This window comes from Somniosus microcephalus, chromosome 4 (assembly GCF_052327205.1).
Source record: "Somniosus microcephalus isolate GS21.2 chromosome 4, FLI_Smic_1.0, whole genome shotgun sequence".
In the NCBI taxonomy this organism is placed as follows: Eukaryota; Metazoa; Chordata; class Chondrichthyes; order Squaliformes; family Somniosidae; genus Somniosus; species Somniosus microcephalus.
This window is the reverse complement of record NC_140990.1, coordinates 265,455,660-265,481,477: the sequence shown is the minus strand read 5'-3', so window position 1 is coordinate 265,481,477 and position 25,818 is coordinate 265,455,660. Positions and strand designations below refer to the sequence as shown.

The 25,818-nt window shown below is 44.9% G+C and overlaps 1 protein-coding gene across 3 annotated transcripts in view; it reads left to right on the top strand.

Moving 5' to 3' along the window:
• The window catches only part of LOC147120429 (activin receptor type-1-like), a 132,900-nt gene that overhangs the window by 67,026 nt on the left and 40,056 nt on the right, over positions 1–25,818 (top strand). For 2 of the 3 annotated variants that reach the window (XM_085986327.1, XM_085986328.1), the window contains one exon: positions 5,138–5,401. The exons of the other annotated variant lie outside the window; for it this stretch is intronic. In XM_085986327.1, the coding sequence (XP_085842453.1) occupies positions 5,138–5,401 (264 nt within the window). The remainder of the gene's footprint in view (positions 1–5,137; positions 5,402–25,818) is intronic. 3 annotated transcript variants of the gene reach the window in all.

Sequence of the window (25,818 nt, the reverse complement as noted above, 5' to 3'; positions counted from 1 at the left end):
ACTTAACAGTCTAGCTTTTGGGCGGGCAGTCCAGAAACTTCTATCTCTGGGGATAGGTTATCGACCAATATTTACTACAAGCCCACTGACTCCCACAGCTACCTGGACTACACTTCCTCCCACCCCGCTTCCTGTAAGGACTCTATTCCATTCTCCCAGTTTCTCCGCCTCCGCCGTATCTGCTCCGACGATGCCACCTTCCACACCAGTGCTTCAGACATGTCTTCCTTTTTCCGCAGCCGAGGATTCCCCTCTACCGTGGTTGACACTGCCCTCGACCGTGTCAGTTCTATCTCCCGCACCTCTGCCCTCACCCCTGCCCCTCCCTCCCGGAACCACGATAGGGTTCCCCTTGTCCTCACCTTTCACCCCACCAGCCTCCACATTCAACGGATCATCCTCCGGCATTTCCGCTACCTCCAAAGTGATCCCACCACCAAACGTATCTTCCCCTCCCCTCCCCTTTCAGCATTCTGCAGGGACCGCTCTCTCCGAGACACCCTAGTCCACTCCTCTATCACCCCAAACAGCCCTTCCCCTTCGCCTGGCACCTTCCCGTGCAAGCGGAGGAGATGTAACACCTGCCCCTATACCTCCCCCCTCCCCACTGTCCAGGGCCCCAAACACCCCTTCCAGGTGAAACAGCGATTTACTTGTACTTCTCGCAATCTAGTATACTGTATTCGCTGCTCACGATGCGGTCTCCTCTACATTGGGGAGACCAAACGCAGATTGGGTGACCGCTTTGCGGAACACCTCCGTTCAGTCCGTAAGGGTGACCCCGAGCTTCCAGTCGCCTGTCATTTCAATTCACCGCTCCATTCCCACTCGGACCTCACCGTCCTTGGCCTCTTGTACTGTTCCACGGAAGCTCAACGTAAACTCGAGGAACAGCACCTCATCTTCCGATTAGGCACTCTGCAGCCTTCCGGTCTCAATATCGAGTTCAACAATTTCAGATCATAACCTTGGCCCCCATTTCATTTTCACTTATATTTTTCCACTCCTTTCCTTTTCCCCCCCCCCCCCCCCCCCTTTCCTTTTGTTTCTCTCTCACACCTGGCAGCTATCTTTTGCCCTGCCAGTACACTTTACACCTAATCACAGCCTATTACCATCTCGTCTAGCTTCTAATCTCTTTTACTTCTTTTGGTTCTTTTATTCTTTTGTCCGATCGCAGCCCTGCCTTCGATCTAGTTCCTTTTCTCTCCAGTTTTGAAGAAGGGTCAAACCCGAAACGTCAACTCAAATTTCTCTCCACGGATGTTGCCTGACTTGCTGAGTTTTTCCAGCATTTTCTGTTGTTATTCCAGAAACTTCTATGTCCGGTTTCTAATACAGAAGCCTCTTATTTTCCCACCACTGTGGCTTGTGATATACAGGCATTTAGTTGTTGAAAGTTAACTGAAATCTTTAATAAGAGAAAGCAAACATTAAATTACATTACTCCCTGCCCCAATCCTGTGCTGACTCTTGTTTGGTTCCAGATTTGGAAAAAGGTGGGAACCCCAAGGAAGTTTTTTATTTCCGCCATGAGTGGTAGAATTGGGAAAGACAAAATATGCTATCCAAAGACTATGGGGTTATTTAGGTGAAAGGGTGAAAACAGGCGCTAAATGGGTGCCGTGCTCCTGTTTGAAAGTCTGGTTTTCATACGTAATTTTGATCCTAATTGCTGATTACCATGATTTGAATTTGCCTGGAGGTGTTGAAACGGAGATACCTGCAGGTTTAGCACTCAATTGCTGATTAGACGCAATTTTCATGGAGCAGTATATGTGGGCTCCACTCGCTGGTTGATGCACAGCGGCACGTTTCAGGATGGCTTAGGGACCGAGTGAGAGGGTGCACAGGTTCTCGGATGCGGCACTGGAAATCCTGGTGGAGGAGGTCCAGAGAAGGAAGGATGTCCTGTATCCACGGGGGAAGGAGTCTATCTCGCCCTCCTGTCACATGAACATGCATACGAATTAGGAGCAGGAGTAGGCCACTCAACCCTTCGAGCCTGCTCTGCCATTCATTAAGATCATGGCTGATCCGATTACTCCACGTTACCGCCTAAACACGATAACTTTTCACCTCCTTGCTTACCAAGAATCTATCTACCTCTGACTTAAAAATATTCAAACTTTGCTTCCACCGCCCTCCTGAGGAAGAGAGTTCCAAAGACTCGCGACCCTCTGAGAAAACATTTCTCCTCATCTCTGTCTTAAATGAGCGACCCCTTATTTTTAAACAGTGACCCCTAGTTCTAGATTCTCCCACAAGAGGAAACATCCTCCCCACATCCACCCTGTCCAGACCCCTCAGGATCTTATGTTTCAATCAAGTCACCTCTTACTCTTCTAAACTCCAGCAGATACAAGCCCTGCCTGTCCAACCTTTCCTCATAATACAACCCGCCCATTCCAGGTATTAGTCTAGTAAACCTTCTCTCAACTGCTTCCAGCGCATTTACATCCTTCCTTAAATAAGGAGACCAATACTGTACACAGTACTCCAGATGTGGTCTCACCAATGCCCTGTATAACTGAAGCATAACCTCCCTACTTTTGTATTCAAGTCCCCTCGCAATAAACAATAACATTCTATTAGCTTTCCTAATTACTTGCTGTACCTGCATAGTAACCTTTTGCGATTCATGCACTAAGACACCCAGATTCTTCTGCATAACTAGGATAACTAGGGAAAAAATAGGGCCCATTAGGGACAAAAGTGGCAATCTGTGTGTGGAGCCGGAAGATGTAGGAGGGGTTCTAAATGAATTTTTTGCATCTGTTTTCACTATGGAGAAGGACGATGTAGACATAGAAATAGGGCGGGGGGACTGTGATATGCTCGAACATATTAACATCGAGAGGGAGGAGGTATTGGTGGTTTTAGCTGGCCTAAAAATGGATAAATCCCCAGGCCCGGATGAAATGTATCCCAGGCTGCTGTGTGAGGCAAAGGAGGAGATTGCGGGGGTTCTAACACATATATTCAGGACCTCTCTGGCCACAGGGGATGTGCCAGAGGACTGGAGAACCGCTAATGTAGTACCATTATTCAAGAAGGGTAGTAGGGAAAAACCAGGGAACTACAGGCCAGTGAGCCTAACATCAGTGGTAGGAAAATTATTGGAAAAAATCCTGAGGGACAAAATTTGTCTCCACTTGGAGAGGCAAGGATTAATCAGGGATAGTCAACATGGCTTTGTCAAGGGAAGATCATGTCTGACTAATTTGATTGAATTTTTTGAGGGGGTGACTAGGTGTGTGGATGAGGGTAACGCAGTGGATGTGGTATACATGGATTTCAGTAAGGCCTTCGATAAAGTCCCGCACAGGAGACTGGTCAAGAAGGTAAGAGCCCATGGAATCCAGGGTGCCTTGGCACATTGGATACAAAACTGGCTTAGTGGCAGAAGGCAGAGGGTGATGGTCGAAGGTTGTTTTTGTGACTGGAAGCCTGTGGCCAGTGGGGTACCACAGGGATCGGTGCTGGGTCCCTTGCTGTTTGTGGTCTACATTAATGACTTGGATATGAATGTAAAGGGTATGATCAGTAAGTTCGCGGATGATACAAAAATTGGTAGGGTGGTAAATAGCGAGGAGGGTAGCCTCAGTCTGCAGGACGATATAGATGGGTTGGTCAGATGGGCGGAACAGTGGCAAATGGAATTTAACCCGGAAAAGTGCGAGGTGATGCACTTTGGGGGGACTAACAAGGCAAAGGAATACACAATGAATGGAAAGACCCTAGGCAAGACGGAGGGTCAGAGGGATCTGGGTGTGCAAGTACACAGATCCCTGAAGGCGGCGGAACAGGTGGATAAGGTGGTAAAAAAGGCATATGGGATACTTGCCTTCATTAGCCGAGGCATTGAATATAAGAGCAAGGAGGTTATGATGGAGCTGTATAAAACACTGGTTAGGCCACAGCTGGAATATTGTGTGCAGTTCTGGTCGCCACACTACAGGAAGGATGTGATCGCGTTAGAGAGGGTGCAGAGGAGGTTCACCAGGATGTTACCAGGGCTGGAGCGCTTCAGCTATGAAGAGAGACTGGGCAGGTTGGGTTTGTTTTCCTTGGAGCTGAGGAGGCTGAGGGGGGACATGATTGAGGTGTACAAAATTATGAGGGGCATAGATAGGATGGATGCTGAGGAGCTTTTTCCCTTAGTAGAGGGGTCAATAACTAGGGGGCATAGATTCAAGGTAAAGGGCGGGAGGTTTAGAGGGGATTTGAGAAAGAACTTTTTCACCCAGAGGGTGGTTGGAGTCTGGAACTCACTGCCTGAAAGGGTTGTGGAGGCAGAAACCCTCACAACATTTAAGAAGCATTTGGATGTGCACTTGAAATGCCATAGCATACAAAGCTACGGGCCAAATGCTGGAATATGGGATTAGATTAGACAGGGCTTGATGGCCGGCGCGGACACGATGGGCCGAAGGGCCTCTATCCGTGCTGTATTACTCTATGACTCTATCTCAGAGCTCGGCAATCTCTCACCATTTAGATAATATGCTTTTTTATTCTTCCTGCCAAAATGGACAACTTCACATTTTCCCACATTATACTCCATTTGCCAGATCTTTGCCCACTCACTTAACCTATCTATATCCCTTTGTAGCCTCCTTATGTCCTCTTCACAATTTACTTTCCTACCTATCTTTGTGTCATCAGCAAATTTAGCAACCATACCTTCGGTCCCTTCATTCAAGACATTTATGTAAAAAGTTGAGGCCCCAGCACTGATCCCTGTGGCACACCACCTGTTACATCTTGCCAATCAGAAAATGACCCATTTATGCCTACTCTCTGTTTCCTGTTCCTCTCTCCTGTACTAGGAACAGTTGCCTTGTGTCAAATGAAGTAACAAAGAAAAAAATGGAAAAATACTGAAATAAGGTGCTAATTCTGTCTTTCTGGAGTATTCGTATGAACACAGAGCATTATTTCAATTAACCTAATAAGTATTGTGGTTCTGAGATTTGAAACTTTTGGAACTCTTGTGTGAAGGAAGAACAGTTAAAATTGAGTTTCCGTGCCTCTTGTGCTAACACAATTCTTAGTTTGTAGTATTTGTGGGCTTGATTGAATGCTTCTTGAGTTTCTCCAGTGGCTCAACTTGTTTTTGAATTTTGTTTTGCAGGTGAGGAGCCGAAGTTAAATGTAGTCCTCTATAAATGTGTGTGTGAAGGGATGTCTTGTGGAGGAGATGACCAGTGCTCCGGGCAGCAGTGCTTTGCTTCACTGAGCATAAATGATGGTCATCCAGTTTATCAAAAAGGTTGCTTCCAGGTGTATGAACAGAGTAAGCTGACATGCAAAACTCCACCATCAGCGGATCAGACAGTAGAGTGTTGCCAGGGCTATTTGTGTAATATGAACATTACAGCTCAACTGCCACCAAAAGGTAAACTTTTTATGAAACACTGGCCTGTATTAGAACACTGTGATCTGCTAACATAGTTGCCGACTGTCCGTGTGTTGTGCGGATGTCTAATGTTTACAGCCCTAATTCACTCTGCAGCAGCGGAGATAAAGTACCGGTGTATAGAACAGATAGATCACTGTGTGTTGTGTGGTGAATTCAATTATCTCAAAATGGCGTACTTTTCTGCCATTTCTGCCATTTGTGAATAGTGCAAACCGTTTGGATCTGATTGTGTGAACTATTATCTGGGAGATCATAGCAGCGAAACGTGGGAGACTATTAGTACTTTTGTATTGTTAAATAATACAATCTTGTTTTGTATCCTCCTGTGCTGTTCTTTGAATATATACTGTATGCGGGGATTTTGCCCACTATTGTTTTACTCTTATCTCTTCCTTTTCTGTTTACAAAAGTTAAAATTCTATTTTTATAAAGAGTTCAAAAATGATTACCAGCATTGTTATTTCTAGCTTTATGCTATTGTACACGGTACAGCTCAGCGTACCAGTGTGCGGGTCAGGCTGTTTTTGATGAGAACAAAGTGTTTTTCACTCTCTACCACTGCTCTCAATTTGGCTCATAATGATCAATATCCACATTGATTTCTCTTCATTTCTTCACTTTCTTTCCTCTGCTTCATCTGTTTCGAGAGATACAACTTGTATTTAAGCCACACCCTCTAGACACAAGGCACCAAGGGGTATGGGGAGAGGGGGAATATGGTATTGAGATAGAGGATCAGCCATGATATTGAATGGCCTACTCCTGCTCCTATTTTTCTATGTTTCTATGGCTTGCCATTGAGGGAAAAATAACTTTACCTAATTTGCTCTGTGCCATTCCTGTCCGTTCTCTGGACCCTGTTCTAGTTCCCATTTTTATTTCCCAGCAATTACATCAATTTTCTCAGCGGTAGTACCTGAATAAATAGATAAGCAGGCTAGGTTCAAATCCATGCGATTATGTTGTGGTTTATATATTTCCAGGGCTCCGAATAATCAGTTGATGTTCACAGTTTACAATCCCAGGATTTATATTGATCATGTTATTTATGTCTAACATCCTTCACATCTAAACTACAGAGTTTACAGACTAACATCTTATTCTGTCATCACCTTTTGATCAAACCTATTGGGTGTTGAGATGCTTTGCTTTTATTGCAGACCTCCTGGGGGGGAAAAAAAAAATCTTTTTCATTAAATTGAGTCAGAGGAACGGATAATTCAGGGGAGGTTGGAGGGCTGGAGGTGTTACAGATGTAGGACGGGGCAAGGCAATGAAGGGATTTCAGCATGAGGATGGAAATAGGCAGTCTTTGTGATGGAGAGGGTATGGGGTCAGAGTTCAGCTTGGAGTAGAATAGGACACAAATTGCAAACAGTCTGGGTCAGTGGCTGAAGAGGGGGATCAAATCGGTCGCAAGGGTCAGGAGTTTGTGGTGCGGGGCTGAAGACGATGGCTTTGGCCTTCGCAGTGTTTAACTGGATAAAATTGTAGTTCATCCAATCCTGGAGGTCAGACCAGCAGTGTTTCAACATAGGGCAGAGAACTGGTCCAAAGAGGTGATGGAGAGGTAGAGCTGGGTGTCATCAGCATTCATGTGAAAGCTGAGCCTGTGTCTGCAGTTGATGTTTTCATTTCTTGAAAGGTTATAGTTGTGGAGTGGTTACATGTGTTTTTATGTATTGGGCTACCCCTGTCATTCTTGTACTAGTATTTGCTTTTGTATCGCATGCAAAGATATTCTTCACTCTGCTTGCTGATTTTTTTTTTAAAAAGATGGTTAGCTCTGCTGTCAAACTTCTGCATGCTGTGAACAGTGTTTCAGGTAATGCTATCTGTGAGAGAACATGCCACAACAGAAGCTTCTTTAAATATTTGAATCTGCTGTGGTGGTATTCTGTGCAGAAATTTTGGATACACGCAGAATGTTGAAATGGATCAGCATTAGTTCTTGGATTGGGGAGGTCTGGCTTTAGCTTTGGCATGGCTCTCTCTCCGTGCTGATCAGTCTTGATATTGTAAGGGACTGACTACTCAGCTGTAGTTTCATGACATTGTAGTAGGTAATTCTGTAGGTCACTCTCTTTTCTACTCCACTAGTTTGTATGGCTTTAGACTATACTGAGTCCAGTAGCAAGAGATGGGTTTTCTCACTGCACATTGACTGCTACAGTATGGTATCCTGTGTAGAATGCTGAAGTTGGCTACTGGAGGATTTTCACTCTTCTACCGGCGTTCCAGCGATCTTATTGCTTCCACATAGCTCGAATATGTTTACTAAATGTAGGAGTTGAATGCTGTCTTCATTTATAAGCTTAGTAACTTTATAGATAGTGGTAGGTGAGTAGTAGGGCCGATCTTTTGTGATGTATTATTTTAAGTAATAAGGAGATAAACTACTTGTAGACTTGTTCCCTAATTCTCTTTGTCCGCCGTCATTCAGATTTGTAATGTCAATTTAGATGACTTCAGCAATCTGATAAATGAGGAATAAGGGCCAAGGACTATTTCCTAACAGACTGCTTGTGCAGATGTTGCAATAAGATGACCAACCATGTGTAGGAATTACAATGTGATGAGTATCTGATTTTTTTTTCTGTGAGGCAGTGAAATATCTAGTTCAGCTCACCAGTTATGCCACAAAAGGTCAGCTCCTCTGTTGAAGCTGCTCTCCTAAATTGGTGCTAGGGGTTGTGAGAATCTTTCTATTTCTTGAGAAAGTTAACCTCAATTTTTGTCTGAAGTCATGTTGGCGATCAGATCTTTTTTTTAGATATGTAGCTTTTGTTGTACTGTCATTTTTCATGAAAGTCTCCCCCAAAATATATCAGCAATATTATAAATCAATATGTTTTCAGATCCAATTTAAAGTATAATATCTGCAGGTTTCTGCAGTCTGTTGCTCTAACCATGAAAATATAAAAGCTAAATATGCAGTGCAACAGCAATAAAAATGTGGAGTAAGTAATATGCAGCTGTTATGGCACTTATTAATTGGCCAAACCTCAAGGGAATCTTTATCATTAACTCGAGCAGTTTTATTCAGTCTTCTGAAAAACTCTTCAGTAGATCAGTACTCCAATTTGGTGTATCTGATGATTGCTATCAGATTCCAGGCTTTCTGAATCCCTTCAGACAAGTTATTGATGGTACAAACTCCCAGACACCGTCACACTGTCACCAATATCTGCTATCACATCCGTCATTTTCCTGCTGCCTGCAGTATAGGTAAAGGTGTGGAGAAATTCAGATATTTAAACTTCTCCTACTTTCCTCACAACAAGTAGAATGACCTATTAACTACTATATTTATTGGCAATTAACATTATCTAGCTTGTGTGCTTGCATTGAATCCCTTATAATAATTTTGGGATTTGTACCAATGCTAGGGTTTTTCTTAACACACAGACAGTAGATCAACAATCACCTATCCTTTTGAGTTGGCAGCACAATGATTTGTGGAAGATGATTTTTGCAGTTATTTTTCAATTATTAGACTTATTAGTTTTAACTTATCGCTGAAGTAACATCACAATCAAAGCTTATTCGAATTATATCCACTAACAACTTTCTTAAAATGGGCAGGTGGCAATACTTGTGTTCATTGTTGTACAGGTATGTACACAGGCGATTACTTTCCCTAGATTTCAACACCCAGTGTTGGATTGGCTCTATTTCCATGGTATACTTTGCAAGTGAATTTTGACGGTGATAATTGCAATGCTTCTCTTGTAGCTCTTGTCCTTGGCACCCAGTTTAGCAGCTTCTCTAATTCAAGCAACTTGACCGTAAGTCCATGTTAATGTTTATAGGTCTTGCTGAGTATCTCTCATCAGTTTTGAACATTAGATTAATGCATGGTGAATTTATGCTGCTGGTTGGTTCTCTTTCTCTGTCATTTTAAGTTGAATCAAATTTTACTTCCAACTCCTCTGCTTCAACAGCCCTGTATAATGCAACATAATTTGAATTTCTCCTTGCATGCCTTCACACTGCAGTGCAGAGAGGACCTTGATGTACTTCAGCTCCAGTAGATTATCATCGGAATGGGCATACATATAAACAAAACAGCCAAGCTCGAGAACTTGACACATGGTATTGTGGGTGTGAGGCTATGTTGACCGCTCTGGTGTCCTGTATTGGTGTTCCAGTGGACTGCCAGCAAAGTGGGTGATTGAGATTTCCAGCCGCTTATACAGGTAGACTATCCTTTATCCGAAAACCTCGGGACCAGCCGTGTTTCGGTTTTAGGAAAATTTCGGAAGGTGCGCGAAAACACTTCGGTTTTCAGAGGTAATTCGGTTTTCGGGAGTGCGGATAAAGGATACACTATCCCTTATCCGAAAGGGTGGGATAAACAACGACTATAAATACTGTAGTTACAGGGATAAATACTGTAGTACAGTTTATTTGTAAGGAAAACATTCAGTAAAACTTCAAACATGTACAGGTACAAACTAAGCTAAATACCTGTACATAAACATGCAATAAAGGTACATTACATCTGGCTTGAGGATCTTGGAGAAGATGGTACATCAGTGTTGTCATCATTGTCATCAGGTTGGAGTTGGACATCTGAAGATGGAACAGGATTCTCAAGTGATGAAGCAGCATTACATCTGGCTTGAGGATCTTGGAGAAGAGGGTACATCAGTGTTGTCATCATTGTCATCAGGTTGGAGTTGGACATCTGAAGATGGGCCAGGAACAGGATTCTCAAGTGATGAAGCATGACTACGACAGACGGCCTTTTTAAAGACTTCTTCCAGTGTCATCTGTCTCATTAACATTGGTTTCTGTCTAAGCAGTCTCTCTTTAATTGAGTAAACTTGCATAATCTCTTGCTCACTGATAAATGCACATTTTTCAAGGCCAGCAATTAACTGATCACACATTGTCACCATATCGTCTATGGGGATTTTTTCACCTGTGTTCACAGTCATCATCATCATCACTACTGTCCTCATGCTTGTCTTTATTTAACACCATTTCAGCAATTTCCCCATCACTCAACGAATTCACAACAGGTGCATCATTGTCAATGTTCAGCACTTCTTCGATGTCCGCTTCCTCTAACGTATTTACACTTTCGGATGATAAACCTTTGGCGTAAGTGAGGAGGTTTGATAGCATCATCTTCTCCTGACTGACAGGAAATCCTTCAAACTCGTCATCTGCAGGTCCATCTTCATGAAACATCGTTGAAGGCCAAAGTCTGTGCCAAGCATTTGTTAATGTTGGTTTGTCAACATCGTTCCAAGCATTAGCAACTGCATAAATGGCATCCTTAACATTGAATTCTTTCAGGAAGCTTTGGATTCCTTCGCCTCTGTTGATTGCATCAAGCATAGAGTTCAAAAAAACGTCTTTATACTTGCTCTTCATGGAGCGTAAAATTCCTTGGTCACAAGGCTGTATTAAAGATGTCACATTAGGGGGAAAGTTAATGCCGAAAACATAACTTTTCACAAGAAGTTCAGGAGGGGGATGTGCGGAGCAGTTGTACAGGAACAATAAAAGTTTGCAGTTTTCTTCCAGTCCAACTTGCCTGCAATGAGCTCGTGTCGCTGGTACGAAGTGGTTATTGAACCAGTGCGAAAATATTCCTCTGGTTACCCATGCTTTCCTGCTCGCATTGTAAATTTGTTCAGGTCCGAGGTTTTCATCCGATATTATTTTTGCAAACTCATCTATGTAATTTTCAGCTGCTTCATGATCAGCAAAAGCTTTTTCACCACAGATTTTCAGATATTTTATACCATGACGCTTCTTAAATTTATGCAGCCAACCTTCTGAATATTCACACTCAACTTCAATGTTCAGTTCTTCATGGTATATTCTAGCTTGCTTCATGACCATCAAACCAGTCAGTGGCACACGTTCACCTCTGCGTTGTCGAATCCACTCAATCAGCACACGGTCAAGATCTTCATTTTTTGCCCTATGCAATGTTTTCCGAATTTTCATTAGTTTATGGTCATCACTGTCAGTGTAAAATTTCAACAACTTGTCTTTCTGTTTCTTTAAGTCCTATACGGTGGTACTTCCCACACCATATTCTTCAGTAAGATGTCGCACAGACACACCACGATCAAGCTTCTGCAATAACTCCACTTTCTGCGATATCGATAATGAGCGATGCTTCCTTCTCTGCTTCTCACTGTTACCCATTGGGGTATCTGCAGCTCTTTTTAGCATTTTCACAAATTGTTAAAAGCCAGCAAATATCTAAGAGAGCAGCAAATATCACACAGAGCAGCATAAAACCTGCGTGGGTCAAGCATCGGCAGTGTCGGGTCATGCTTTGCGCCACTTTCGGCTTTCAGAGGTTTTCTGGTTTCGGATGTGCGGATAAAGGCTGGTACACTATCTCTTATCCGAAATGGGGTGGGGGGGGGTCGGTGGGGGTCGGGGGTGGGTGTCGGCGGGGGTCGTGGTCGTGCGCATTTCGGTTTTCAGAAGTCATGCTTTGCTCCACTTTCGGCTTTCAGAGGTTTTCTGGTTTCGGATGTGCGGATAAAGGCTGGTACACTTACGCTGAGCGATTTCGGTTTTCAGAAGTGCGGAAAAATGCTACACTATCCCTTATCCGGCTAGGCCTGTAAGTCGTGCGCCACTCTGGTCATGTCGTGCGCACGACTTACGCTGACCGAAAGAGGGTTTCGGTTTTCGGAAGTCCGGATAAAGGGTAGTCTACCTGTAATTCATTGCTTTGAGTTTTTGAGACAACTAGTGGGGATACTGCTCTGTAGTTAGCAGTGTCTCATTTTTATCTCTCTCTTGAGCACAAGCACAATGATCCTTGGTTTGAATGTTTTAATTTGACAGGGACATTTGTAAATGATGAGTTTAGCTGGTAAGGTTTGAGAGTCTAAGCACCCGAGAACCCAGAGCAGGTAGTTTTTACAAAATCAAACTTTTGAAGCAAATGTTTAACTTTCTTGTGCTTATTTGTGATTTGACTGATTGGGTTCATGCACTTCAGTGGAATTTTATTTGTACCTGATCTTGGTTTCCAGGTGACTTTTCAGCAAATAAGAGCAGATGTTGCGCAGTATATCAACAAAAGAGTGATATGTAACTCTCCCTCAAGAAAAGAGATAGCAGGATTAGGGCCAGTGTTGAAAATACACACTTTCTATAAATGTTTGGCGCATCTTTGAGAATGATGCAGGTTGGAGTTGATCTTTTATTTATACCTGATTATTTGGGTTTTGCATGTGTTTTTTTTGATTGCCTACTCTTCAAAAATGCTGTGATACTGTGGAATTTTGGTTATTTGTAGAATCATAGAACAGTATAGCACAGAAGACAGTTAAAGTAAGCTGGAGCTATATTTGTTGTGCTGTTTATTTTGAACTGCTTTTCTGAGGGCAAATTAAGTTCTGAATCTTTTGAATGATAGTTGGTGGTTTTTGTCCTGTTTGAGGCTGTTTCAGTTGGGTCCATCACTACAGCCAAATGTTGTGCTCAATATTCCTGCCAAGCTAGTAATACAAAACCAATTGAATGCAGATCAGCTAGCATGAGGTTATTCAAGTCTACTTGGATATTTCTTGAGAGCAAATCGGGTGAGACAACTGCAACCTCATGCGAGGTGCCAGTCTAGTGGTGCCTTTCAGGATGTCCCAAAGCTTTATAGTCAACTAAGTACCTTTTTAGAAGTGTAACTCACTGTTGTAATGTGGGAAACCAATGTAAGAATAAAACGGGACGGACCACCCGGCATTGACCTCGGCACCGGCTACAGACACGACAATGGCACACCCAGCCCAGTCGACCCTGCAAAGTCCTCGCCACCAACATCTGGGGACTTGTGCCAAAATTGGGAAAGCTGTCCCACAGACTAGTCAAGCAACAGCCTGACATAGTCATACTCACAATCATACCTTTCAGCCAATGTCCCAAACTCCTCCATTACCATCCCTGGGTATGTCCTGTCCCACCGGCAGGACAGACCCACCAGGGGTGGTGGTACAGTGGTATACAGTCAGGAAGGAGTGACCCTGGGAGTCCGCAACATTGACTCCAGACCTCATGAAGTCTCATGGCTTCAGGTCAAGCATGGGCAAGGAAACCTCCTGCCGATTACCACCTACTGCCCTCCCTCAGCTGATGAATCACTACTCCTCCATGTTGAACACCACTTGGAAGAAGCACCGAGAGTAGCAAGGGCACAGAATGTACTCTGGGTGGGGGACTTCAATGTCAATCACCAAGAGTGGCTCGGTAGCACCACTACTGGCCGAGTCCTGAAGGACATAGCTGCCAGTTTGGGCCTGCGACAGATGGTGAGAACCAACGCAAGGGAAAAACCTACTTGACCTCGTCCTCACCAATCTACCTGTCGCAGATGCATCTGTCCATGACTGCATTGGTAGCAGTGACCACTGCACCGTCATTGTGGAGATGAAGTCCCATCTTCACACTGAGGACACCCTCCATCGTGTTGTGTGGCACTACCACCGTGCTAAATGGGATAGATTCAGAACAGATCTAGCAGCTCAAAACTGGGCATCTATGAGGCGCTGTAGGCCATCAGCAGCAGCAGAACTGTATTCCACCACAATCTGTAACCTCATGGCCTGACATATCCCTCCCTCTACCATTACCATCAAGCCAGGGGACCAACCCTGGTTCAATAAGGAGTGTAGAAGAGCATGCCAGGAGCAGCACCAGGCGTACTTAAAAATGCAGTGCCAACCTGGGGAAGCTGCAACACAGGACTACATGCATGCCAAAAAGTGGAAGCAGCATGCTATAGACAGGGCTAAGCAATCCCACAATCAACTGATCAGATCAAAGCTCTGCCGTCCTGCCACATTCAGTCGTGAATGGTGGTGGACCATTAAACAACTAACGGGAGGAGGAGGCTCCATGAATATCCCCATCCTCAATGATGGTGGAGCCCAGCACGTGAGTGCAAAAGACAAGGCTGAAGCGTTTGAAACCATCTTCAGCCAGAAGTGCCGAGTGGATGATCCATATCGGCCTCCTCCCGAGGTCCCCACCACCACAGAAGCCAGTCTTCAGCCAATTCGATTCACTCCACGTGATATCAAGAAATGGCTGACCGCACTGGATACTGCCACGTGATATCAAGAATTGGCTGAGCGCATTGGATACAGTAAAGGCTGTGTGCCCCGACAACATCCTGGCTGTCTCGCTGAAGACCTGTGCTCCAGAACTAGCCGCGCCTCCAGCCAAGCTGTTCCAGTACAAATATAACATTGGCATCTACCCAACAATGTGGATAATTGCCCAGGTATGTCCTGTCCACAAAAAGCAGGACAAATCTAATCCGGCCAATTACTGCCCCATCGGTCTACGCTTAATCATCAGCAAAATGATGGAAGGTGTCGTCGAGTATGCTATCGAGCAGCACTTACTTGCCAATAACCTGCTCACTGATGCCGAGTTTGGGTTCTGCCAGGACCACTCTGCTCCAGACCTCATTACAGCCTTGGTCCAAACATGGACAAAGGAGCTGAATTCCCAAGTAAGAGGTGAGAGTGACTGCCCTTGACATCAAGGCAGCATTTGGCTGGGTGTGGCATCAAGGAGCCCTAGTAAAACTGAAGTCAATGGGAATCAGGGGGGAAACTCTCCACTGGCTGGAGTCATACCTTGCACAAAGGAAGATGGTTGTGGTGGTTGGAGGTGAATTATCACAGCCCCAGGACATCACTGCAGGAGTGCCTCAGGGCAGTGTCCCAGGCCCAACCATCCCCAGCTGCTTTATCAATGACTTTCCCTCCATCATAAGGTCTGAAGTGGGATGTTCGCTGATGACTGCACAGTGTTCAGTGCCATTCGCAACTCCTCAGATAATGGAGCAGACCATGCCTGCATGCAGCAAGACCTGGATGACATTCAGGCTTGGGCTGATAAGCGGCAGGTAACATTCACGCCACAAGTGCCAGGCAATGACCATAAGAACATGGAGCAGGCCATTTGGCCCTTCGAGCCTGCCCTGCCATTCAGTAAGATCATGGCTGATCATCTACCTCATCTCTACTTTCCTGCCCTATCCCCATATCCCGTGAATCCCTTATTATTCAAAAATCTAAAAACTATCTCCAACAAGCAAGAGTCTAACCACTGCCACTTGACATTCAACAGCATTACCATCGTCAAATCCCCCACCATCAACATCCTGGGGGTCACCACTGACCAGAAACTTAACTGGACCAGCAACACACATACTGTGGCAACATGAGTAGGTCAGCGGCTGGGTATTTTGCAGCGAGTATCTCACTCCGACTCCACAAAGCCTTTCCACCATCTACAAGGCACAAGTCAGAGTGTGATGGCATACTCTCCACTTGCCTGTGAGTGCAGCTCCAACAACACTCGCAGCTCGACACCATCCAAGACAAAGCAGCCCGCTTGATTGGCACCCCATCTGTTAGATCCGTGGTTCAGTGGATAAATAATTACACGGATGCTGTACATAAACAAATAACAGGTCTTTACTGGAGGAGGGTGATCTCTAGACTGGGGTACAGAGGCATGCGCACAGCTTATATACCGGTGTGGTTACTGCCGGTACTACAGTATACAGGAGCTGTAAAAAGTAGTTCTGACTTAAAGCACATACACTACAATTCCTCCCTTTTTAGATTAATAATACCCTTAATATTCAAATAACAATTACATTTTTACATGTACATTCAATAACAAAAGTCCATTTATAGATTCAGTCTTTGGGGTGGCTTCCTGACCCTTTCGGGATAGCGCCTTTCCGGAGGTTCTTGTTCTTGGTGCAGAGGCGATTCTGACCCCTTTTCATCGGGTAGTTCATCGGGTTCCACTGCTACTGGGTCTGGAGTAGATGCTACCGGTATGTCGGGTTCATCCCCAGGTACTCGAGACATGGGGTTGACGCCTTCCTGTGACGCTAAGATCTGATTGACGTGGCGTCTCACAATGTTCTCCCCGACATCCACTGTGTACATTAATGGCCCCTGCCTTGTAAATATCGTTCCGGGTTGCCACTTCTCTGTTCGATAGTCCCGGGCCAAGACTGGTTGCCCTACATTGAAGCTCCTTGTCGGCTTCTCATTGATGTGCTGGAATTGTTTATCCTCAACATTTCTTCGCACATTTGGTCTGAGCAAGTCCAGACGAGATCTCAACCTTCGGTTAAAGAACATCATGGCCGGGGTCTGGTTGGTAACTGCATGTGTCGCGTTTCGGTAGGTGTGGTGATTATTTCCTATGTTTAATAAGAAGTATTGTGATTGGTGAATGGGGTGGTTGTTCTGTGTTAGTAAGAAGTATTGTAATTGGTTGTTTGTTTCTACCTTGAGATATATGCTGTAAACTCATTGGTAGTGGATGTCAGGTGATTTGTGGTGGCCATCTTAAATTCAGTTCTCTCCAGTCATGGTTGGAGACTGGTGTTGAAAGATGTGCTACTGGATTTTTAAAGTTAATAAAGCCTAGATTAGAAAGGCAAATCTATTCTTTATTTCAGTAGGCTAATAAGAAATTGTCCATCTTATGCTGTATGCAGAGAGCAAATAATACAAATGACAACAGAGAAGGTCATAGACTTAGGTAGCAGTGGGGAAATTAAAAACCAGAGCGTGTCAGGAAGGGGTAGAAGGTGTGGAGTAAAAGGTAAAGTAATAAAAAGGGCAATAGCAGGAACTAAGTGTCACAAAACATCTTTGAAAGTTCTCTATCTGAATGCACGTAGCATTCGTAACAAAATAGACGAGTTAATGGCACAAATAACTACATATGGGTATGATCTTGTGGCCATTACAGAAACATGGCTGCAGGGTGACAATGCCTGGGAACTAAACATACCAGGTTATTTAACAATCAGGAAGGACAGGCAGGAAGGAAGGGGAGGTGGGGTGGCTATGTTAATAAAGGAAGGAATCACTGTAATACAGAGAAATGATATTGGGTCAAAGGATCAGGATAATGAAACAGTTTGGGTGGAGATAAGGAATAATAAGGGGAAAAAAACACTAGTGGGTGTAGTATATAGGCCTCCGAACAGTCGCAACTCGGTTGGACGGAGTATCAATCAGGAAATAGTTGAGGCTTGTAATAAGGGAACATCTATAATTATGGGGGATTTTAACTATCATATAAATTGGACGAATCAAATTGGGCAGGGCTGCCTTGAGGATGAGTTCATTGAGTGTATTAGGGATGGGTTTCTTGAGCAGTATGTAACTGAACCAACCAGGGGGCAAGCAACCTTAGATCTGGTCCTGTGTAACGAGACAGGATTAATTAAAAATGTCCTAGTAAAGGATCCCCTTGGAATGAGTGACCATAACATGGTTGAATTCCATATTCAGTTAGAGGGTGAGGAGGCTGTATCTCAAACAAGCGTGCTAAGCTTGAATAAAGGAGACTATGAAGGTATGAGAGCAGAATTGAGTAAAGTGGATTGGGAAAATCGGTTAAAGGATAAGACGATACATGATCAGTGGTGTACATTTAAGGAGTTATTTTACAAATTCCAAAAAAAGTATATTCCACTGAGGGGAAAAAAAGGGTGTAAAAGAAAAGACAGCCATCTGTGGCTAAGTAAAGAAATTAAGGATAGTATTCGACTAAAAACAAGGGCATATAAGGTAGCCAAATCTAGTGGGAGGATAGAGGATTGGGAAAACTTTAAAAGACAGCAAAAAATAACAAAAAGATTGATTAAGAAAGGGAAGATACATTATGAAAGTAAATTAGCAAAAAATATAAAGACAGATAGTAAGAGTTTTTATAGTTATATAAAAAGAAAAAGGGTGGCTAAAGTAAATGTTGGTCCCTTAGAGGATGAGACCGGGAAATTAATGGTGGGAAATATGGAGATGGCAAAAACACAATGAATATTTTACATCAGTCTTTACAGTAGAGGACACCAAGAATATCCCAACACTTGACAAGCAGGGGGCTATAGGGGGGGAGGAGCTAAATACGATTAAAATCACTAAGGAAGTAGTACTTGGTAAAATAATGGGACTCGAGGCGGATAAATCACCTGGACCTGATGGCTTACATCCCAGGGTTTTGAGGGAAGTGGCGGTAGGGATTGTGGATGCATTGGTAATAATCTTCCAAAACTCCCTGGACTCAGCAAAGGTCCCGGCAGACTGGAAAACTGCTAATGTAACACCCTTATTTAAAAAGGGCAGTAGACAGAAGGCTGGAAACTATAGACCGGTTAGCCTAACATCTGTGGTAGGTAAAATTTTGGAGTCCATTATTAAGGAGACAGTAACAGGACATTTGGATAATCATAATTTAATAAGACAAAGTCAGCATGGTTTTATGAAGGGGAAGTCATGTTTGACAAATTTGCTGGAGTTCTTTGAGGAAGTAACATAGGGTGGATAAAGGTGAACCAGTGGACGTAGTGTATTTAGACTTCCAAAAGGCATTTGACAAGGTGCCACACAAAAGATTATTGCTTAAGATAAAAAATCACGGGATTGGGGGTAATATTCTGGCATGGATAGAGGATTGGCTATCTAACAGAAGGCAGAGAGTTGGGATAAATGGTTCATATTCAGACTGGCAATCAGTAACCAGTGGTGTTCCGCCGGGGTCAGTGCTGGGTCCCCAACTCTTTACAATATATATTAACGATTTGGAGGAGGGGACCGAGTGTAACACGTCAAAGTTTGCAGATGATACTAAGATGGGAGGGAAAGTAGTGAGTGAGGAGGACATAAAAAACCTGCAAGGGGACATAGGCTAAGTAAGTGGGCAGAGATTTGGCAGATGGAATACAATACTGGAAAGTGTGAGGTTATGCACTTTGGCAGGAAAAATCGTAGAGCAGGTTATTATCTTAATGGCAAGAAACTTGAAAGTACTGAAGTACAAAGGGATCTGGGGGTCCTGGTGCACGAAACTCAAAAGGTTAGTATGCAGGTGCAGCAAGTGATTAAGAAGGCCAATGGAATGTTGGCTTTCATTGCTAGGGGGATAGAATATAAAAATAGGGAGGTATTGCTTCAGTTGTACAAGGTATTGGTGAGACCGCACCTGGAATACTGCATACAGTTTTGGTGTCCATACTTAAGAAAGGACATACTTGCTCTCGAGTCAGTACAAAGAAGGTTCACTCGATTAATCCCGGGGATGAGGGGATGGACATATGAGGAGAGGTTGAGTAGATTGGGACTCTACTCATTGGAGTTCAGAAGAATGAGAGGTGAGGCAGTGAGTGGGCGTGAGACAGTGATCTTATTGAAACATATAAGACTATGAAGGGGTTGGATCGGGTGGATGCAGGGAGGATGTTCCAGATGATGGGTGAAACTAGAACTAGGGGGCATAGTCTTAGAATAAGGGGCTGCTCTTTCAAAACTGAGATGAGGAGGAACTACTTCACTCAGAGGGTGGTAGGTCCATGGAATATGCTGCCCCAAAAAGCTGTCGAAGCTACATCATTACATAAATTTAAAACAGAAATAGACAGTTTCCTAGTAGAAAAGGGAATTAAGGGTTACGGGGAGCGGGCAGGAATTTGGACATGAGTCTAGGTTCGGATAGGTCATGGCCCTGTGGGTAGCGGAGCGGGCCCAGGGGCCATGTAGCCTGATCCTGCTCCTGTTTTCGTGTGTCTAATGCTGTTAGATTCAGGAGATAGTCCTGTCATAGTGGATTGGCGGTTAGGATCAGATCAGCCATGATCTTATTGAATGGCGGAGCAGGCTCGAGGGGCCAATTGGCCTACTCCTGCTCCTATTTCTTATGTAGTGGAATTTCCTCGTCGCACATGGCCTTTATCGCCGCCTTAAAGGTTTGTACGAACCTCAGCCAATCCATTGGTGGCTGGATGATACGGGGCGGATGTGTAATGCCTTACCCCATTCCTTTTCATGAATTTTTGGAACTCGTCGGACACAAACTGTGGTCCATTATCAGAGCAGATCTGCTCTGGCAACCCATTTCTGGCAAATATGGTCCATAGGACTGCAATCGTTTTCTCTGTAGTGGTTGAAGACATCTTTATCACCTCAGGCCACTTTGAATGAGCATCCACTGCTATTAAGAACATTGATTTCGCTGGTCCATTCATGGACTCAATGTGCACCCGTTGCCACGGAGAGGAGGGCCACTCCCATGGGTGTAGAGGGGCATGTGGTGGTGCATTTTGGACCTTCTGGCATCCTAAGCAGCTCTTAGTTAGGTCTTCGATTTGTTCATCGATTCCCGGCCACCACACATAAGCCCTAGTTAGGCTTTTCATTTTCACTCTCCCCTCCCCCCCCCCCCCCCCCCCCAGATGACCTTCATGTAGCTCATTTAGCACTCTCTCCCTTAACTTGGGTGGAATCACCACTCTGGATCCACACATCACTGTCCCCTGGCATACTGACAGCTGTTCTCTTCTGGATGAGAATGCTGGCAACAGTGAGTCGCCATGTGTTGGCCATCCCCTCACCGTCAATTCATATACCCGTGACAGCGTCGGATCATTGCGGGTCTCCTTCTCTATATCCGCGTTTGTTACTGGCAATCGTTCAATTATTGACGAATAAAATATCTCGATAGGGTCCACTGCTGGTGCTTCCTCCACAGTAGGCAGTGGCAGGCGCGATAGCCCATCAGCGTTCCCATGCTGTTTCGTGCCTTTATATTCTATTTCATATTGATTCGCCCCTAGAAACAGGGACCATCTTTGTAACCGCTGTGCAGTCATTACTGGCACGCCCTTCTTAGGATTAAAGATGGAGACAAGTGGTTGGTGGTCAGTCAGCAAGGTGAACTTCTGTCCATGCAGATAGTGGTTGAATTTTTTTACTCCCCATACTAGGCTGAGGGCCTCCCTGTCAATCTGGGCGTAGTTGCGCTCGGCTGAGGTTAGTGACCGAGACGCAAAGGCTACTGGCCTCTCCAACCCGTCTGGGAATTTGTGCGACAGCACCGCTCCAATGCCGGAGGGTGATGCATCACATGCCAAACGAATTGGTAGTGCTGGGTTGAAATGGGCCAACGCCTCTTGATGTGATCAATTCTTTACACTTCTGGAAAGCTCGTCTACGTTCGTCATCCCACTTCCATGGTACCCCTGTTTTCAGTAGGGTGTTCAGCGGGTGTAATACCGTAGACAAATTTGGTAAGAACTTGTGGTAATAGTTTACCAGCCCGAGGAACGACCTCAGTTGTGACACATTTTCTGGTGCTGGAGCCTTGACTACTGCCTCTATCTTGTCAGGGGACTTATGTAACCCCTCTTCATCGATGACGTGGCCGCAATACGAGATCTGTTTCTGGAAAAACTCGCACTTGTGGTGATTAGCTCGTAGCCCATATTCCTTTTTAATCTGGCGAGCACCTTCTCCAAGTTAGCGAGGTGATCACCGTCATTTTCGCCCGTGACCAGGATGTCGTCCAAATAACACTGGGTCCCTGGAATCCTTTGCAGGACCTGATCCATCACCCTTTGCCAGATAGCCGGAGCCGAGGCTACTCCAAACACCAGCCGGTTGTATTGATAGAGACCTTTATGGGTGTTGATCGTAAGGTAATGTTTCGAAGCTGCTTCTACCTCCATTTGCAAGTACGCCTGGGCTAGATGAATTTTGGTGAAGCGTTTACCACCAGATGGCGAGGCAAAAATATCCTTAATTCGTGGAAGCAGATATTGCACCGTGTGAAGGACTGGGTTCACTGTCACCTTAAAATCCCCACAGATGCAGACCTTCTTTGGTTCTCCAGGCGTATTACTCAACGACCCCTTCATTACAGGAACGATGGTTGTAGCCCAGTCGCTCCAGTCCACTTTTGGACAGTACTCCTGAACGTTCCAACCCTTCCAGCTCTGCTTCAACCGCTGGTCTGATCGCATAAGGCACTGGTCTGGCCTTCAGAAACTTTGGGCTTGCATTATCCTCTATTTTAATTGTTGCTGTTATTCCTTTTAGTGTTCCTAGTCCCTCCTGGAACACTTCTTTTTTTGTCAGTTACCATTTTTGACAGTCGTCCAGGTGTGACGTCGTCATCCTTTTTGGCCTCCACCTTCAGTGCCTGTATGGAATGCCAATCTAAATGTATCTTCCGGATCCAGTCACGTCCTAGTAGTGGTGGTCCTCCATTTGGCAATACATATATATCCATTTTAGGTATTTCCTGACCTTTTATATGTCACTTTCACCCTTATTTTTCCTTTGGGGTAGACTTTTTGCCCCGTATACGTCTTCAAGTCAATCTCTGTAGCTTTCAAGGGTATGTGTGAAAATAGCCGCTTGTAGTCTCTTTGATTTATGACTGTTAGAGCTGACCCTGTGTCCAATTCCATTTCCACTTGGACTCTGTCTATCTTGAGTGTAACCCAGATAGTCTGGTGATCCTCCATTTCGGTTACATTATGTAGTTTCAGACAACCCAGCTCCTTGCTTCCGGAGTCTGTGTCACTTTTCTGTTGGTCTGAACCACTGTCCACCACCTGGTGTACCTTTTTGTACTTCTCCTGTGGAGATTTCTTACTGTTGGGTTTTCTTCCCAGACCTGCAGACTCTTGCTATGTGTCCTGCTTTCCCACACTGTCTGCACACTTGGTCCTTGAACCAACAATCTTTCTGGTCGTGTGTTGTTCTGCCGCAGCGATAGCACTTCCCTGTTCCATAGGTCATTTCGTTGGTGCCGTATTCTTGCGGTCTCCGTTGTATCTCTGCAGCGCCCCTTGCGGCTGCTTAGTGTGATACTGCCATACTGAAAGCTTTGTCCAGCGTAAGGTCCTTTTCTGATAGAAGCTGTTTCTGGGTTCCTTCACTTTGTAGCCCACACACAAACTTGTCCCTTAACGTGTCTGCTAGTCCCGCTCCAAACTGGCAGTATTTCGATAGCTTGCGCAGTTCCGTTAGGTACTCAGCATTGCTTTCGTCTTTGTGCTGGTTCCTTTTATGGAACTTAAATCGTTCTGCTATCAGCAGCGGTGTGGGGTTTAAGTGGTCCTGTAGGATTTCTACTATGCTTTCAAAATTCTTGTTTACCGGCTTCTCTGGGGTTATTAGATTTCGCAGTAACCCATAAGTTTTTGCACCCATGGAATTTAACAGAACCAGTGCTTTATTAGCATCTGGCACTTCATTCGCCCTGCAGTACACCTTCAATACGTTCCACATATGTCGCCCAATCTTCGACTTCATTGTCGAACGTAGAGATACTGCCACTCTTCGGCATCCTTGGTTGTGCGTTAACTATCCCCAATGGCGCCTCCCGCGCTTCCCCTTCTCCACTGGCACAAAATGGCTTTCCTTCCTTCCCGCGCTCGCCCGTCTTCTCCGCTGCGGCTTCGCAAAATGGCGTCTCCCACGCTCTTCCTTCTCCGCGGACCCTGATCAGCCCGTGATCCCTGGCTGTGCTCTGCGTGTTCTTCTCTTGATATTTGTCGACGCCGCTCAGTCTAGAATCCGGCTGTTTCTTACCCTCGCTCCGGTTTGCAGTATTTTTCCTCGACGCCGCTCGGTGATCAACCCCCGGCTGCGCCCTGCTCTCTTCACCCTCTTTCTTACCCCGTCGACGCTGCCTGGCTCTCTCTCTGCCGTCGGTCGGCTCCAGCCGCCGCTGCTTGGGAAGGGTCTGCTCTGGACCTGTCGTCAGTCTCTTACTGCTCGTTGTGGCTGGGGAACCAAACCCGGCTCTCCACAGCCTCCCTAGCGAAGTTGGATCTCTGCCTGACTGCTGGGCGGTTGCTCGCGGTCGACACCCGTGTTCCTGGAGTCGACTATTTAAAAAAAAATTTTTTTTTTTTTTAATGTTGCAGGTAGATTCGCATCAACACTCGTCGCCACTGTTAGATCCGTGGTTCAGTGGATAAATAATTACACGGATGCTGTACATAAACAAATAACAGGTCTTTACTGGAGGAGGGTGATCTCTAGACTGGGGTACAGAGGCATGCGCACAGCTTATATACCGGTGTGGTTACTGCCGGTACTACAGTATACAGGAGCTGTAAAAAGTAGTTCTGACTTAAAACACATACACTACACCATCCACCACCTTAAACATCACTCCCTCCACCACCGGCGTACCATGGCTGCAGCGTGCACCATCTACAAGATGCACTGCAGCAACTCGCCAAGGCTTCGACAGCACCTCCCAAATCTGCGACCTCTACCACCTAGAAGGACAAGGGTAGCGGGCACATGGGAACACCACCACCTCCAATTTCCCCTCCAAATCACAGACCATCCTGACTTGGAAGTATATCGCCGTTCCTTCATTTTCGCTGGGTCAAAATCCTGGAACTCCCTCCCTAACAGCACCATGGGAGTACTTTCACCACATGGACTGCAGCAGTTCAAGAAGGGGGCTCACCACCACCTTCTCTAGGGCAACTAGGGATGGGTGATAAATGCTGGCCTTGCCAGTGACGCCGACATACAGGAAACTTTGTGATATCCGGCACCGATGGGACCGGCGTGTTGCCGGTCATCAAAACTGCCGGACATACAAAGTTAATGTTGAAGCATACGGAGGTTTTCATCTCCGTACCTGACGACAAACACTGTTGCTTAGCAACAGCTTCTAAAGAGTCGGCTGCAGCTGCAAGCGTCTCTAGCTGAAGCTGTTGCTATAGCTACAGACCTTGCAGTGGCTGACTGGGGGGGGAAAAAAAGAGCGAGATCTTTAATTAAAAAAAAAAAAAAAAACTTACAGAAAACAGCTCCTGATTTTTGCCGTTAGATCGAGTATTCCGGACATACAACCTCCGGATAAACCAAAGTTTCCTGACAAATTTAAAAAAAAAAAAAACTACTCGGCACATAGGGCAATCCTGTCACCATATGTCGTGCCAAAGCATTGTAAAATCCAGCTCTGTTCACAATTGGGTCTTTGTATCTCCACATTGTCAGAAGGTAACAGGTTGTCTCATGCCACAAATATTTGTTTCATGTAAGTTTATGATCATTGTGTGTCCTTTCCATAGATTGCTTGGTAATTTTTGTCAATACTAAGTTGTGTATCTAATAATTTTACCATGTAGAAAAAAATTGTGCAGCACTACAAAGCTGGAGCATGTAATTCCATTATAAATGGAAATGTAAACTGTTAATGTTGCTCCTGAGTTGTGTATCTTGTGGACTAAATCTGGAATCTTACTGAAATTAGTTAGAAATCTTTACATGGGCAAAATACTCCGGATGCTGGAAATCTGAAATATAAACAGAAAAAGCTGCAAATACTCAGCAATGTTCCCTCTAAGCTTCACGGTCGCGTAGTAATGGGAAAAGTCCCGTGCAGGCTGCTCACCGGCTTCCCCATTGTAAATACCGCACAGGCGCGGAAATTTAAAGGGACTGCACACTAAAAGAAACGGGCCATGCAGAACGAAGCGCAGCTTACAGGGGTCATTGCTCAGCAGCAGCTGTGGAGAGAAACAGAAATATTTACCTTTTTAGTTCAGGATT